The sequence below is a fragment of the Pipistrellus hanaki genome (assembly GCF_964339955.1).
Source record: "Pipistrellus hanaki genome assembly, chromosome: 3".
Classification (NCBI taxonomy): Eukaryota; Metazoa; Chordata; class Mammalia; order Chiroptera; family Vespertilionidae; genus Pipistrellus; species Pipistrellus hanaki.
In genome coordinates, this window is record NC_140505.1 from 27,764,220 (window position 1) to 27,782,683 (window position 18,464).

General features: G+C 40.0%; 1 protein-coding gene across 1 annotated transcript in view; it reads left to right on the plus strand.

Moving 5' to 3' along the window:
• The window catches only part of COL4A1 (collagen type IV alpha 1 chain), a 143,241-nt gene that overhangs the window by 40,451 nt on the left and 84,326 nt on the right, over positions 1–18,464 (plus strand). The window contains exon 2 of the mRNA XM_084879936.1: positions 16,417–16,479. Coding sequence (XP_084736062.1) covers positions 16,417–16,479 — 63 coding nt within the window. The remainder of the gene's footprint in view (positions 1–16,416; positions 16,480–18,464) is intronic.

Consider the following 18,464-nt stretch of genomic DNA (forward strand, 5'->3'; position numbering starts at 1 on the left):
CCAACTCAGCCCTTGTACTGAATTCCTGATTTGGAAGAGGGTGGGGGACACGGCCTGGGGCGTCTGTTGGGAAAGTTGTCTTATTTAAAGTGCATGCTGGGAATACAGCTGCTGCACTGCATTACTGCCAAACAGCTCTCGGGATGAGGATGTTCTGAACTTTGTCTTTTGATACAACTTTTACAGATGTTTGGGCTCTGGAAAAATAAAATCTGGCCTACTTATTTCTTTGTTGGAGAATAGTAAACATTTAAATTTAATTTTTGATTTTTTTTTTTTTTTTTAGATTCATAGTTAGATGTTTATTTTTATTTGGCTCTAATGTACCTAGCCCAAGCTTACATTTCTTTACAATTCACAAAATAACCCTAATAAGTGTTTGAAGAAATGACCTTCAAAATAATATCATTTCAACTGTTTACATTTTCATTAATTATGCAATTGGTGAAGTTTTTATTATCCCACACATGAGGTAAAATTAGCTTTTCATTCATTAAAAAAATAACATAAACTCCATTTTGATGATAATATAAAACTTGCCCATTTTTAACGCAGGTTTCAAAGGTTTGTAAGGGGGTGATGTACAATTTCCCTTAATGATCTGCTTTGTACTTGTTATCGGGAATGATTGGGTGACTTCCCAGTCCTTACTGATTGCATAGTACTCTCTAGTTTCTCATTGGAACTTAAGTTCCCAATTGCAAAGTGCTAGATGAAGTATAATATCATTTCATAAAGTGTCCAGATGGTTTTCTCTCTGGTTTGGAGTAGAGAAGGATATATCATGTATTTTTTGAGTCAATTTTCGTTGAATCCTTCCCACTTTATATCCATAAAGGATATATCTTTCTCCTAGAAGGTTGAAGAGCTGGTAGGGGCCAGCCAGCTAGAAATAACTGCTGGGAAGAAGTTTGAGTAATTTAATTGAAATTCAGATTCCTAATTTTGAGTGCAGAACTCTGGCCCACCACTCTCCACTCTGAGGAGCTCCTTGTGCTCATGAAGTCTGTGGAGCAGAATATGTTGATTGGTTCTTTGCAACACTCGAAATGAAGTAAAGATTTTATATCCTATTCCTTGAGAAGGGAAAATCATTAGGATTGAGTGGAAAATTTAGTAAGGCAGAAGATCAAGACAGCTTGGAAATATAGACCCTTAACCTGGAAATTCCAGGTAGGTGCTATTCATCAGTGCAGCTGAATCAGGAGACATGTGTTTCCCCTGAAAATGTTTTGTTTATACTTCCTTCCCATTGTCTGGACTCCAAACCCTTGTGCACCATATTTCCTCTTAGTACAGTGGCATGATTGTGAGATAGAAAGCGTCTCAGAGGTTGTTGATCTCTGTGTAATTTTGCCCAAATAAAGGCTAGAATTCAGAGCGAGTAGGAGAGATGAATAAGAAGATTTTAAAATCCCATACCCAAGTTATGCACACAGTTTTGGATGTACTATAAATATACATCAGCTTGTACATTGGGTAGTTTAGCTATCACTAACCTGAAGGGGGGCAAGCATGTTTTGAAGTCAGCTTCATGCTGTCATCCATTGGGAGGGTTGATGGTTCAAGACCTTCGTCGAGGCAGCTTATTGGGGAAAGAGCCAGGGCTTTGGGATCAGGCCACCGTGCAGCTGTGCAGTTGTGCAGTTCTCATCTCCTACACTTCGTGGCTGGTGCTACTGAGCTCTCCAGATCTGTGCAACTGGAGCACTTTTCATGGTTTGGTGGAGACTATTAGGTGCTCAAAAAACATTGGCTCCTTTCCCTTCCTCCTCCCATATGGCTTCCAAGACAACACACTCCATGTCATTGAAATTTGTGGTAGAACCACATGCAGGCGGAATGGCGGGGGAAGCCATGGGATCCTTGTGTGTTTTTGAAATTCTTCACCAGGGTTCCGTGTGTTCTGGCTTCTCACTTGTTCACAGCTGGAATCTGGAGCCCGTGCTGCCCTGTGGATTCACTGTGTGGTGGTCTTGAATGAGCCATCTCACTGTTACCCTGAGATAGTCAGTATGTCCATGTGTGGCTCTGGCCTCCTTAGATGTCTTGTTCAGATGCGTGCTGAAGTTCCTGCTACGTGACAGGCACTGGACAGGGCACTAGGCATGAACATAGGAAGAAATGTGTGTATTGTTAGGAGACAATGTCTGGCCAAGGGCCCAAATGCCTCTGCACTGGTTTCCCTCACGCCGCCGTCTTTGTGTGGCGGATCTCACAGGGAGTGGTAACGCAGTTTCCAAACAAAGTTTCTCACAGTGATGACACTCCAGCCAGATGCCAGGGTCAGGTCCCGCTGACGCAAATCCCTGATGTGTGCCTAAATGTCTAAGTATCCCCTTTGGGTGGACTCCCTTGGGGACAGTAGATATCAGTGCTTTCTAGGAGTGATTTAAATAGAGCCATCTCTCCACATGTTGTGTCTTCCTTCGTGGTTTATGAAAATTGAGCCTTAAAATACATTTTGAGGAATTTGAGGAGATACTTGACTCAAAGGCTAGGGCATTCTTGGGCTGCTGGAGAGTCAAAGAATTGCTTAGGCTTTCTTTTCCTAAATATAAGAAGTCATGCTGTACACCTTAACTTTATGCAGTGATTGATTTATGTCAATTATCTCTCTCTCGCTCTCGCTCTTGCTCTCTCTTTCACACACACACACACACACACACACACACACACACACACACACACATACACACACACACGCACACACAAATGGTAGGGCTCCAGGAGAATGTAGCCCACAGTAAGTAAGGAGGGTCCCAAATCTGCTAGGTGAAAAGGGAGCAACCATCAACAATTTTTTCAGAGAATCCAAAATTAGAACCAAACAGCAAAGCACTTGGTTGCCAGTTTCTAGAGAAGGCAGCCCTTCTGTAGGAATGTGAAGAAGGCTTATGGGAGCAGAGATATCTGTGGTGGGTTCCTCTCTCCCTCCCAAGGATGACAGGCTGCCTCTTTTGATTGGCATGAGTCTTATTTGGAGGAAATGGCAACAGCTGCACATTGCACACTCTGAGAAAAAGGAGCTGCCTGGGAGTGTGATATTGTGGTCAATGGTCCTACCTGGGCAATGCGTCATTTGACAGTAGTCGACCTGTAATTTCTGTGGTCATGACATCAAAAGAATTCAAGAAGAATGCTTGACTCTCTTCAAGGTAAAATTATAACATTTTCTCGCATTCTTAACACATTCTTAACAAGAAACTTTTACTTCTACTTTTTTCTTTTTTTTTTTTTTTATGGACCAAAGCATTTGAAAACCATTCACAGATGACTGGACAGTGAGTTTTTCCTCTTCTTGGTGCAATGAACTGTTTCAGTAAAGATTTGCTCTGGCTTTCAAAGGAGGACGGCCTGTGTTATGTCAGTTTCCTGTCTAGTCAACAGAGTAAAACAAAAGAGGAGAGATGGACCGCTTGATTCCTTCAACTCCTTAGGCTAAAATAAGATTTCCCTTCATGTGTTTTGCTCCACCTAGATTTTGTGGACAAGCCCTTTTAGAAGAGCATTATTGTTGATGGAATACTGTCAAACAACTTGTTTTAGATTTGCACAAAGTTTAGAATAAACATAATTCACTCATGTGCCAGACTACAGAGTGAATCATGGGGTTAGTCACCAATGGAACCACCTAATTAGGGCCACTGAGCTAAAAAACAATAAAAATTAATTAAGATTGGGTGGATGGAGGAGGAGGAAATGATGGTTTGTCAAAGAAAAATAAAGGCTGGAGAGAGTATTGCCTTAAAAAGGTAAAATACACAAACTAACGATATGGAAAACCCCCAATTATGTGTAGTTCTGAAAGCTCAGTAAAGGGCACACAGCAGAAACCACCCCAGGGCCAGAAGGGAAATGACAGAACCCGCAGTGGGCCCTGGCACCCAGCTGTCATGCTGAGGACTTAGACACAGTGCAGTGTGCTCTGGGCTGCTCAGTATTGCCAGTTAAATGTGAACTGTTAGTTCACGTGTGAACCAGTAGATCAAGGCTGCATATACCCTACGTGTATTTTTCATTTTTACGCTATGAAATGCATCTACCACTAAAACTATACTGAAAATAACCCAATTTTTACATTTTAAAAGATCTAATGATGGTGAATTTTTAAAAGAACATATATAATATACATATTAAAAATAGTATGCTATTATTTTTTTTTTTTGGCATGGTAAGAATATCAAAAGCTCTAGTTAAATCTAAATTGAAATCACGTGGATTGCATTTAATTAAAAATTCACCGTAAGTGGTAGCAAAAGGCTTTCTAAAGCTTTTTAGATGTTCACATGCTTAATATAAGTGCTTTGTCATTGGAAACAATATTTTTATTTCCACAAATCTCGTAAAACTGTTGTATTGTATATGCACTATGTAATGGGGAAATAAGTATCTAATGAATGTAAGTGAGAAAATAAAGTAGGGCTGTTTATATGCCATTCAAATCAAAGGATCAGGGAAATGGAATGGGTTATATTGTCCATATTTTATTTACTTTATATTTATTTTCCTAATACATTATGAATGGCGTAAGTTTGCTAAATATATATATTTTAATTATCTTGGAAAACATAAGAAGGTTTTTACCTTCTTATTTTGGGGAAGGGTAGTGTGTGTCTGATGTTTCCCAAAAGCTGTAAGACATGTTGATATACATATGTATTGTAGTATTACATTGGTCAAGGGATTGGACCAGCAATTTTCAACCTTTTTCATCTCATGGCACACATAAACTAATTACTAAAATTATGTGGCACACCAAAAAATATATATTTTTGCTGATCTGACAAAAAAAAGTATAATTTTGATTCATTCACACCATGCAAATGTTGTTATGCTGATAGTTGTAATTTTTAAATTTGATAATCTAAGGGAAAAGAGGACAGTGCCCCTAGTCAGGTATTGCATGTTTTAAAATTTCTTGTAGCATACTTGTTAAAAATCACTGGATTAGACCATTTGGTTTCAACAACTTAAGGCTTGGTTTTAATTTTTATTATTATTTTTTTTTTTTAAGTTTTAAGAGTTGGGCTCTCTCTGCTTGGGAATATAGTGGGGAAGTGTGGTTTGAAAATGATGACTTTCACAAGAACCTCAGAGGTATCTCGTGGCCCCGTCTCACACCCACAGTGTGAATACCACAGCATGTCATTGGGAAACCACAGCTTTGACCAGCAAAAGTTCAACTTCCTTCTGTGGTTTACCCCACTTTTTTTCTCCTTTAACCATAAGTGTAGTACTTGTGTTTTTAGGTAGGTTATTTGAAAGCACCACTTATAGCTTGCAAAGTAGCATTTTGGGTCCACCATCCGTTATCTTCCATAAAGGCCCGATGAACTTGTTGAAGGTTTCAGCTGTGGCCTTGCTGGAGGAGGTCACATAGACCAGTGTTTTTCAACCTTTTTTGGGCAAAGGCACACTTGTTTCATGAAAAAAATCACGAGGCACACCACCATTAGAAAATGTTAAAAAATTTAACTCTGTGCCTATATTGACTATATATAAAGTAATTCTCTTGAATAGGAATCAAATAAACACAAAGAAAGTATTTTATAATTACTTTATTATGAAATATTAAGTAAACAAAATAGTGAAAAATTATAAAATTCTTGTCTTGTCTGCACCTACGGCACACCAGGCAACATCTCGCGGCACACTAGTGTGCCGCGGAACAGCGGTTGAAAAACGCTGACATAGACATATCCCAGAGGGTCTTTGACCTCCTGCCAAATGCAGAGCGGCATTGCCACACTGCCTTTCAGAGTATTCGTTACTCCACAGAGTTTATTACGTGAAGTTTCATTCCACGAAATGTGTTTACATTTTTTGATTGAATTTTCAAACTTGGTTTTAAAGATTAAAGCAAGTAATGTTATCCTTGGTGGGGAAGGGTAGTGTGTGTCTGATGTTTCCCAAAAGTGATTCCTCTGAGTTTGAGGAGCTGTACTGCAGCATTTTAGAATCTGTCATTTATAAAGAGGGCAGATCCTGCCACTTATTTTTGAAAAATGTCTTTACAAATGAGTCTGGTATTTGAGACACAGTGCAGGTATGAAAATTACACTTTAGCTTCATTTTGACTGGCTAGGATTGGCCTAAACATGCATATTTTTTTTTCTGAAACATGCCCCATATCTAACAAGAAAGGTGAACAGCTGTGATTGCTATCATAACAGGATAGTGTATAGTCTCTTTGCAATGCAAGTAGCAGCAAATTAACCAATATTATAGTATACTTGTTTGATGCACAGTGCACGATTAGATTCTATCCAACAAGAAAGAATATCCGTTTTACTCTCCTTGGTACTGAAAATACTGTATGTCTTCCCCATCTTGGAGCATGGTGTCTAGCTGTGTTAGAGTGGCATGCAAACCCTCCAGCATATGGCTGAAATCTGCGTTTTCCTCTGCACCAGTATATGCTCCTGTGGTTCAGTCCTCTGGAGATTTCTTAGTATTTCTCAATCCTCTGTACTTCCCATCTCCATATTGGTTCACTCTGCTTCCTAACTCTGAGATGCTTATGTTTGCCATCCAAGGCTCTGACATCTCGCCCAGAGTTCAGCGTTCCATGCACCTGCCACCTCTATGAAGTCTATGAAGTGTCTGGCCCGTCTCTCACACGGTGTGGTTACTAAACAAATGTTCATTCTCTTCTTCCATCTTTATCCCTTTCGCTCAGTGTATTATCCCAGACCAAAATATTTTTTTCCTCTTCAGCACCTTGTGTTTTTATAGCAGCAGTAATAATCATCCTCCCAAGTTATTCAGTTTTATAGCTATTTTTCTTCTCCTAGACTAGAATGTGCCTGCGGGAAGATACCATGTCTTATTCATGGCCCCTCCCATCACTTAGGACAGTACACGAACATCAAGCAAGTTTATTTTCAGGTCAATAGCTCGAGTTGGACATTTCCTGAGGGAGGAGGTTGAAATGATTGGCTGAAATGAAGTTTGGGGATTGTCTGCTGGATCAACAATATTTCTTGCATAAGGATTTACATTTTTTCTTGCATCCATGAATATAATCATGAGTTAAGTAAAGTTTGAAGAATATGAAACAGCGTGACACTGGAATAAAAATTTTCACATAACTCAAAAACAGTTTAATTAAACCAGTGGTAACAAGATTACCACTTTTTTTTCTGAAACAATATTTTAATTATTTAAAATATATATATATATTTATTGATTTTAGAGAATAAGGAAGAAGGAGAGAGAGATAGAAACATCAATGATGAGAGAGAGTCATTGATTGGCTGCCTCCTGCACGACCCCACTGGGGATCAAGCCCACAACCCGGGCATGTGCCCTTGACCAGAATCGAACCTGGAACCCTTCAGTCCACAAGCCAATGCTCTATCCACTGAGCCAAACTGGGTAAGGCTGAAACAATATTTTAAATCAGTACTTTCTTCCAAGATTAGCAACTTCACTAACCTCCCCTGTTACTTCCCTTTGAAAAATGTTTTTGGCTCTGTCCTGACTACTGGCAGTGTCCCGTCTGTGCCCACCATCTGTTCCACATGCCAGGTGTTGTGGGCTTGGTCTTAGCTTTATCTCACCTTTGCCTCTTATAGTAATGCCTCCTCCCCATGCTTACCTTCTCTCACTATTCCAATAGGATCTCTGTCCCTTGGACAGGGCCTAAGACTCCCTTCTTGGTGTGTCTGTGGGACAGCTCACCTCTCTGTGGGAACATTGTTATTGTAATTTCTCACTTCCTCATCTTACTCTATACCATGTTCATCTCTGCATTCTCTGCAATAAGGGAGCCTATGCCAGATGTAGATATTAAAGTCCCATCATTCTCTTGGTCAAACTGAGCACTGAGACTAAGTGTAAGGTCAGATGGATGGCCCAGTCTGACCTGGGATAGCTTCTATTCCTGCTGATGTACCCTGTGAGAGCTGGACTTGGGATTAAAATAAAGGTGGATATCTGAATGGCAGTGGCCAAACTCGAGTGGGGAAGGAGCAAAGACTGGTTTGTATTTTGAAGCCACAGAGAAGGGAAAGATGAGAAGTAAAAATAGCTAGTAGAGCTCCATGTACTCTAACCCAAAAGAGGAGTTGCACATTTTTCCAGAGTTGGAGGAAATAGTCCAACTTTTTTTTTTTTTTTTTCATGCCTGCCTGGGTAAAATTTGCTGTTCTTCAGAGAGGCTGGAAAATGTTTATTTGTGGTTCTCATTAAAGCATCTTTGATGGGATGAGTCAGTGTGGAAGGTGGGGACACTGGAGGGAAGGAAGGAAAGGTGAAGACTGTATGGGGAGGAAGGGGGAGCTGGTGAGAAAAGAGGTCAGGGAACCTGGAGAGAATAGCTAAGGTGAGAAATTTACTGATGAAATATTTCCCCTCTGAAACTAGCAAAGTTGAGTTTCACCTAGGGCCAAAAAATCTCCACATCCACTCCTTTGCCCTGGACAGTCACTTGCTCTGGGAGAACTTTTCCAGGGAGCGTAGGAGGACCCCTGGACTGGAAACTTGCCCAGATCAACTCCTCTGCATTTGTACATCAGGTCAGTGAGTCAGCAACCACCAGGAGAGACCCCGTGACTCCCCCAGTTCAAACCTCCAGGCAGCGTTTCCACCCGTGGGTCCCAGTGGACATACTCAGCCCACCAACTCATTTCACACACAGCCAACGGAATTGTGGTCACATGGCAACTACTTCTAGTCACATCTGTTTGCAGCTGGACTAGACCAGCGACCTGGAGGTGAAATGCTGGGCCTCCTTGTCATTTCCTACAGCCCAGCCTATTCCTAGGCAGGGACATTTAATGTCCACCCCCACTGAATGAAGGAAAGGGAAGAAAAGAAATGAAAGCGAGCCAACAAAAAAGGTCCGATGGGGGAAAGCAAGAACAGAACTGAGATCACATGTTGATGGTCAGAGGAGCCAAGCAACCACCCTCATTTCATCAACCCAAGTTGTTTGCTGGGAGCCCCGCATTGGCCCTGCAGAGTCAGTCTCTAATGAGAAACAGCCCAGCATGCATTTCACATGCACAACCCTTAGTCACAGTATGAGAGAGAGAGAGCGAGCGCGCGCGCTCATCAGAGGTTCAGTTTGTTTCTCCAATGTTTCATGTGAACTTGTTAGTGTGTGGTTGTTTTTTTTTTTTTTTTTGCCAAGAATGTATCAACACTAATAGTTGTTTTCAAATTAGGGCAGAAATAAGTTTAAAAAGTAGTAAGGAGGTTCTGTTTTCATGTTTTTAATGATTGGATGAAAGAAAAAGGTTATTTAATCTAATTAAATCCTCCTTTCTGTTGAATTAATGATGAAGAGTTATTTTCACATCCTTTGAATCACATCTATTTTACATTCCCCACAACAAGATGAAGATAATGTAATAATGAACTAGCACATGGACTCGCAAGCACCCTTAAATCTGCAATGCCAAATCTATTTTGGGAAGTTTAAAAATGTGCAAATGTAAGCTCTTTAACACTTGGCCATTATTTTGCTTTCTATTTTTTAAAATAATTTTAACATTCTATGCACACTTTTTGGGAGACTCGCCTTATTAAAGAAATACACAGCTCAATGCATCTAGCGCAAAGGGAGCTCCACCCATGAAACAGAAGCCAGATCATGAGCCAGAATGTTTCCAGAAGCCAAGAAACCCCTTGGGTCTCCTCCCATCACTAATAGCCCCCAAGAGTCACCACCATCCAACTTCGTTTTTTTTTTTTTTTTTTTTTTTTTTTAGTTTTGAAATTTATGTCACCATAAATGGACTCACCCAGTGTGCTCTTTTGTGCCTGGCTGCCGTTTGTTCGGTATTACGTCGGTGAGATCCATCCATGTTGTCGCCAGGGTATGCACAGTGTGTGGACGGCTCCAGTGAGTGAATGCATACCACTGTGCATGAATCCATTCAACTGTTTCAAATTGGGGCTGCTGTGTAGAGTGCTGCTATGAACACTCTCGAGTATGCCTTTTTAAATAATTGAAGTACAACGAAAAGAACAGGATTGTAAGTTCACAGCTCCATGGTTTTACAGTGGAAACCACTCACCCATGTAATGACCACCCTGATGAAGCACAGAATGTTTCCAGAAACCTCCCTCGTACCCCTTTAGTCAGCTTCGCCAAAGTCACCACTCTTCTGACTTCTTTCACCAAAGATAGTTTCAGTTGTCCTTGGACTGACTATAGTTGCACCATGTGGTGTGCTCTTCTGCTGAAAAAGTTTTTTTTTTTTTTTTTTTTTTTATAATTTATTTTATTGATTTTTTACAGAGAGAGGAAGGGAGAGGGATAGAGAGTTAGAAACATCCATGAGAGAGAAATATGGATCAGCTGCCTCCTGTACACCTCCTACTGGGGATGTGCTCGCTACCAAAGTACATGCCCTTGACCGGAATCGAACCTGGGACCTTTCAGTCCACAGGCCAACGCTCTATCCACTGAGCCAAACCGGTTTCGGCCTGCTGAAAAAGTTTTAAGATTTTTTTTTTTTCAGGGCAGTCCTCTCGGGGTGGGGATGCATGGAGGTGTAGCGAGTCATTTTCCTGAACCTCATGGTAGTAAACAAAATTTTAAAACAAGAATGACCAAAAACAACATATGCTAGTTAAAATCACAATCAAGGTGGAAGTTAGGAAATAAATACTTGAATCCTCTTCATGTACTTTATATTTTTATGATGTTTTCTTATCCAAAAAAGAGTGTTGCCTGTTTTTATTTGTTTGTTTGTTTTTGACTGTCATCTTTTATATACCACACCAACGTGTTTTTGTATTGAAATATAATTTAAAATGATAGAATTGAAAAGCTCAAACTCCAGCAGTATGTGATAAGGACAAATATAGTTTAATTAAGATAGTTTAAGTAATAAAAATAAGTATGTCTTCTGATGCACGCCAGCAGGCGTCACTGTGGGGCATCCACCAGGAGTGGAATTGCTAGGAAAGCGGTGTATGCATGGTGAGCTGCCAAACAGTGTTCCAGAGTGGTCAGCCCTCTTGAAAAATCCCCCCAGGGGGGTTTGAAAGTTTCACTTTGGTTTCTGCACGCTTTTAATTTCTGCTCAAGTAGCCCTAATATATAGTTCTTTAGTTGGATACTTATTCAAAAAGATTCCCTGAAGAAGTGCTACCACCAGAGAGAAAATTGGGGCAGTAATATCACCACAAAACTATTTTGACATTTTGTACAGCATCTGGAATGTGAAAAGGAATTTGAAAGATAAGCTGTTTAAACTTGGCAGATCTCCACATGTCCCTATTTGGTGGGATATGAAACACATAAAAATTGTTAAACGCTGTGATTTAAAGACCTATCTCCCATCAGAAGCAGGAAAAAATACCAGAAAACTCAGGATTTCACTCTGCTTCATTCATTTCTATAGTAGATGTGTCACAGATAACAAATTGGCATGGTAGTGCACTCTCTCTCTTTCTCTCTCTCTCTCTCTCTCTCTCTCTCTCTCTCTCTCTCTCTCTCTCTCTCTCTCACACACACACACACACACACACACACACACACACCCCAGTTGGTGTCCCTTTGTTAAGTAAAAAGGTACTCTCCAAACAGAATTGGCCAACCTTCTCCTTCCTGCATCTGCACCACGTGGAGCTCACTTTAATGTTGAGAAGAACTCCCTGTTGGTCTGTGGATCAGAGAAAGACCGGAAATAGGCTTCATTTCAAATTAAAGTCGTTGACCTCCATCATTTCCCTTCCTTCTTTGGCACGAATGTTCTATATCGTAAATCTTTGGAAATTTTTAGAACTTAACATACTTTATTAGATTAATGCTGATGGTTTGACTCTCTGAAAATCTTTAATCGGGGCATGAAAGAAAGTTTGAATAATATGAATTGCCTTATCATATCCTGAAAAATATACAGAAACTCACACATATTTTAAAATTTGTGTGTTATTTTGTTGTGCCTTTTTGATTGTATTATTTGTTTGTGTTTCAAGTTGGTCCCTGCTATTGAAGAGGTGTGTGTGCATGTATATCTGACAGAGGTCACTGAGAATGATGCGTTTTTTCTGTTTCAAGTACAACTAATTGAGTTCAGCTTCCATCTGGAGGTCATTTATTCTACTCCCATGATGAATTATTGGCTGGTTTTCTTTACGTTTTTCTACAGTTTTAAGGGTATGAATGACAATGTTTTCCCAAGCGCTTTCTAGGGTTCTCTTTTCCCATTTGGTCTGGGTGACCCATGTAGCTTTTGGCCATCAGTGGTCTATTGCAAGCATGCCTTGTTTGTTTGGCCCCTGTCATCCTTTGAGTTTGACATGCTTGGTCTACTTCTATAAGAGAGACTCAGACTCACAACGCTTTGACCTTTGGGATCTTCAGCCACATTCCTCATGACTGATTTCATCTGCCATGACAATTTGGGTTAAGCAATGGCCTTATGGGAAGAAAGCACTGGCATTGCTGTAAGGACTTGGAGCTTAATTTACTTGACGTTAGCACTCCAATGAGGGGAAAGGCAGAAAGAAAGAGTGTGTGTACTTCACAAATTGTACAAGTTCTTCCCATTCTAGAATCTGAAACAGATGAGATGGGAACGAGTTGATGGGGCCCAATATATTTCAGATGTTGGGAAAAATGAGCAGCCTCGTAATTCTCTCAGATGTGCAGCCAGTAGGGAGCTGTTGAGTCTGTGGGACTGCGTATATCTTTTAATACTACAGAGAGGTCCAGGTGCAAAATGTAATTCCTCAGGAAGTTAAGAAATTTATGACATAGCCTTTAACATGTAGGTCACCAAAGGAATTGTGAATCTGAGTAACACATATGGTTTATTTGCCCTTTCAATATAATAATACTAGTAATTCACCTGGAAAATTAAAGTTTGCATTACTAAAGGCTTTTATTTTAATTAACTATTTCAAAATTGTGCATGACACCCGGTTAAAGGGGGAAGTTTAGAGTGTCGTTTGTGTTCTTTTTAGCAGTGTGTTCTTGAATCACAAAATACCTATCTGTGCTAAGATGATAGCCAGCATGGGCCATGATGTGACAGCGATTATAAAGGACCAGAACAGAGATATTTCAAGATAGACTTTATATAGCAAAGTAAATGTGCAGCTTAAGATTTTTGTTTGCTTTCTAAAAATTGGGTTTTGTTTTTTACATAGGTATTTACATACTAGGCCACCCAGAACGTAAAGTGAACATCCTTGTCTAAAAAAATTGCCCTTTGTTCTGAAAAGCTGACCGTTATCTAAATGTTTTTAGAATTATTGAGTCTTTGGAATTGCCTTCTAGGGCCTGAATTGGTACTAAAATTTCCCAAATGAATAAATCAGATAAGGAGCCATGAATGTCTTTGGTCTGAGAATTGAGAAAATCTTGCTTGATATAAACTGGTGGGGGCAGGATGAGGGTCCTTTATTTCTATAATAGAGCTTATAAAAAAGGCTGTAGTCCTTTATTTTTAAATTTTTATTTATTGATTGACTTGAGAGAGAAAGAGAGAGAGAAGGGCAAGGGGTGAGGGGGAGAGAGAGAGAGAGAAACATCGATTTGTTGTTCCACGTATGTATACATTCACTGGTTGTTTCTTGTATGTGCCCTGATTGGAGATCAAATCTGCAACCTTGACGTATCTGAACAACGCTCTAACCAGCTGAGCCATCCTACCAGGGCAGTCCTTTATTTTTCGCTTTAATTTTCCCCAATGTTTGTCATGACCTGAAGTGCTGTCGAAAGTAAAACTGATTATTTGTTACTCCAAGACTGGGTACGTTTCTGTAGCAAAGGCTCATGAAGCAACTTGACCCCAACATCCACAATTGTGCCCCAGTAACCTCTTATCTGGGGTCCCCTGTCATTAAGGCATTACTGATAGCTTAAGGGAACAGTTCCAGGAAATTCATTTTTATAACTTCCCTCAAATTAAATTAAGATAAGCCTCTGAGATTTTATCAACAGAGAAAAACCCAGAATTAGTAGAGGAAAAACAGCATTACTAGAGAAAAACCCAGAATTACTAGAGAAAAACCCAAATTACCAGAAAGTCCTTTTCAGTTTAAGCCATTGGATTCCCTAATTGGAAGTTTTGAAGAACTGTTATTGAACTCTGAGCAGAAAAGCCGCATTGCTTCAGGCTGTTGATGGGTTTCTGCCAGCTGAGTGTGCGTGGTAGGTAGACAGTTCCTCTGCGGACTGTGCAAATAAATGAGCCTTCACCTAGTTGCTATTTCCTTCCTGTACCTGTGGGAGTGGAATGGAGTTTAGCTGAGTTTAAAGTGCAGAGGTGTTTCTGAACCTGGCTCAGAAGCAGGAAGGTTGTGGGGGGGTGAGGTAGTAAGAGAGGGGAGGCCAACCTGGAGCCTGTGACTTGGAGCTGCCTCACCTGTGGGCTTTCTTGGTTTGAGGACTCACCTAGCCGCTCCGGGACCCATGCACACCTGGGACATCCACTCTGTTCTGTCTAGCCTGGGAATCTGGAATGGTTTCACAGTCATTGCTGAGTTCCCTTTTTGTAGCTTTCCCCCAGTGATGCTATGCAGTAATACACTGTGGGTTGACATGCCAGTGGATTATTGTCTATGGTTGTTATTTAAGGTTGATTACATGGACACCACACCATCACCACCAACAACAAAACAACAGCAATTGGGTACCTACTACTCTATTTAATCAATTCTAAGATGCCCAATCATTGGTGTTTTAACAATTCTAAAATTGGGTAGATCTAATAATTGATGTGCCATTGTTCAGTTAGTGCTGTTCTTCACTTCCTAATGTCAGTTTTACAACCCGTGTAGTCTCAGAGAGAGGGTCTGGTTCGGCCCCCATGGGGTCCTGGGGAGACATACACGTAAAGGGCTATAAGGAACATGATACATGTTGCAGTAGAGGCATGTAGTCAATCTTTTATGGGAACCCACCTAGCAAATAGCCAGTGCTCATCTGGGTATTGGACAAGAGATGGTGATGTGAGGGAGGCACACTTCTTGAGTCTCTCAGTACTTGCGTTCGTGTATTTTGGAGGAACCTTCCGGAGCACAGGTATAAGATTTCAGCCTCATGTATTTGGTTACCAAAACCCAGAAGGTGAAGCAAACTGCAAACGAACATGGATTGATTGAAACATTGCCCAAAATGTGAGCCAGGGAAAGAAACAGAACCATAATTTCAGGAGTCTGGATTGCTGTCAATTGTCCCCATTTCCAAATATAAAGTTAAGAGCAGCTTATTGCCTTGGAGGACTAGTTTAGGTTTCATGAATAAAGTAAATAACTTCAGATGTAGTTGTTCTATGCAGCTCTTCATGGCAATGGAACCAAGATGAGTATATTGTTTTAAAAAATAGACTTCACCTGATCACACTATGGCTAACAGTATGGTTTTCTTTTCAAGACACTTATCACCTGAAACAAAATTCAGCTACACATTTTATCTCAGACTTATAGGCTCCTTAAATTTATTTCTGTCATACCCTCTTATATTCTGTCCACAAACCTCGGCCTGTTTTGGTTTAAAATTTGGGTTCTTCTATGGAAATTGCAACTCTATGTAGGTACTATCATATGTTTACCTTTTATTGTGTTGGAAGTTTTACATAATGGAAGTTGGGTTCTAATTTCAGCCTCATTCTTGCATGTTATATTAAGCCTCCTAATTCAGTTTTCACATCTGTAAAATGGGGATGATAGCTGACTAGCACTTGAACACATTAGTTCCCTTCTTCTCTAGCTTTTATTACATGCTTGAATTCTTTTCTGTGCAGTTTTAACATTGATTTACGTGCTAGAAATGAACTCCAAGGGACATTTTGTTGTTGAGTGTTCTTTAGTTGAATATTCAAGCTTTAATTGGATTTAAAATCAGTTCTTTAGGGTTTGGGATTGAAAATGAGCCCCTTCATTTATGTCCTCTCTGCCCAAATGTCGTTTTGCATGCCTGTGTTTCCCTGGGAATGGGAGGTTTGAAGCGTGGACTGTGCCCACATAAGCCACCATCCCTGGACTCACCTCTTAAACTCCTAAATCAGAAGTGTGACATTTTCATTGCCTAGTGTCCTGTTAACATGATCTCTTAGAAGGTCCACTTCAAAAGTGTAAGTGACAGTCTTCACTTTTTGGACTAAGTTATGCTTTGAGGTGTTCTACTCTCCAGGATTGTTCTTCTGTCTATTAGGTCAGTGGTCGGCAAACTCATTAGTCAACAGAGCGGCAAACCGCGGCTTGGCTTGTGAGCCGTGGTTTGCCAACCACTGTATTAGGTCAAAAGAGATGAACCATAGGACAAATACGTGACAGCCCCGTTAGGGCAAATCTAGGTGTCACATACTTTAAGACTGTGCTCATAATAACAGGGTTGGGCTTTCCCCGTTAATAGGTGAAGATGCCAAAATCATTTCATTTCAGAGGTGGACCTCAACGTGCAAGAGTTCTTCTATTGAAAGACTTTTTTTCTCTTCCTTCCAGGGTGGTGGATGTGCTGGCTCTGGCTGTGGGAAATGTGACTGCCAGGGAGTGAAGGGACAGAAGGTAAGTAGCCAAAACTTAAGTAACTACAATTTCTTTTGAATTGCCATTAGTGTGGAATGTATTAGCAACTACTTTTAAGCCACCAAATAATCATCATTTCATGGTAAAGCCTTATTACTACAATATTTTAATAATTTCCCCAGAACAATACAAATGAAACAAAATCAGGTTTAACATTATTGCTGTGAATCTTAACAGTTATCCTCCAAAGATTGTAGTAATTAGTGGCAATTAATGTAGGAAAAGTGATTTGGTTCATTTTCCTCTTTTGATTCTAGAGGTAACAAGTATATTGGAAGAAAGTCTGTCGAGTCAACAGTATTCTTTGGAATGAATGTATAAGAGCTAAACTTAGCCGTTTTCTGAAAAAAGAAGAAAGTTTTATTGAAGCTGTGGGCTTTCTATTCAAATTAGTATTTTTAAACATTTTTAAAAATCATTTTTATTTTTCAATTACAGTTGAAATACAATATTATGTTAGTTTCAGGTGTACACCCCAGTGATTAGACATTATAAAACTTACTAAATGATCATCTGAAATCTCCTACTCATCTGACATCATACATAGTTGTTAGAATATTACTGACTATATTCCCTATGCTGTGCTTATACCCCCATGACTACACTATAACTATCAATTTCTACCTCTAAATCCCTTACCTTTTTCACCCATCTCCCCTGTTCCCCTCCCATCTTGTAACCATCCAAATGTTCTCTATATCTATGAGTCTGTTTCTGTTCTGCTTGTTTGTTTATTTTGATTTCTAGATTTTAGTTTATAACATACTTGTCTAGATTCATTTACAAAACAGTAAATATTTATTGTTTCCCAAATGTAAAATGAAAATATTTTTTTTCTAAGCAAGCATTTTTCCTCCCTCATTTAAGCATCAAGGATCATTTTCTTTGTAAGGCAAGTCATATCTGTGCTTTTCAGACATGAGAGAAATTGCCTATCTGGTTTTTACCCAGGGATACTGTACATCCTAAACCTGTTTGGGAGTCACCATGGAAACCAGGCCTGGCAGTGGGAAAATATGCCCAATAAACCAGTCTGCCTCTCATGTGGGAGCACTCAGCAGTTGGGGTCATGTGGAAGGGAGTGAGCCCCAGTGGACCACTGCCTGCTTTCGGGGAATTGAAGGTGTCAGCCAGGCTACACGAGTGTTTTTCTCTCACTCATGGCCTGCTGAAGGTGTATGGGGTCCCAGACTCACACTTTTGAAATTGTACAAATTTTGTTTTACAGAAAATGGTGTTATTTCTTTTTAACTACTCACTGAAATGCCAACATTATTCTTTTTTAAAAATATATATTTTATTGATTTTTCACAGAGAGGAAGAGAGAGGGATAGAATTAGAAACATCGATGAGAGAGAAACATCGATCAGCTGCTTCTTGCACACCCCACACAACCAAGGTACATGCCCTTGACCGGAATCAAACCCGGGACCTTTCAGTCCACAGGCCAACGCTCTATCCACTGAGCCAAATTGGTCCCAGCCCAACATTATTCTTTTAAAAAATATACTGACAGTTGTTGACACTAGCACTACCGGATAGTTTTTGAATAAATGGAGGATATGGAAACATTTTTATGTCTTTTATTATCAACTTTATCACCTCTAATTCATCTTCAGGGGCTCTCCATTCTCTTCTTGGGGAGTTTTTCTAGCTGAGTCCAGCGTGCATTCTCAAGAGTTATTTTAAAGTAGAGGCAAGTATGTTCATACCATAATGACTTCCCCTCTCTTTTTAAAAAATGGTCTACCTTGAATTACACAAGCACACAGAACTAACAAAAAATCCTTCAAAGTATGAAAAGTAGAACTTTCAGATGTCAACAATAGGAAATGAAAGCCCAGATCAGCACTACGTTTTTCTTGCAAGGTACAGCATCAGGGTTTGGAGAGGGGCCCGCAGAGCTAGCATTTCTCTCTCTTGAAAGGCACAGGGTCCCATTCCACCGACTTCCTGGTTTTCCA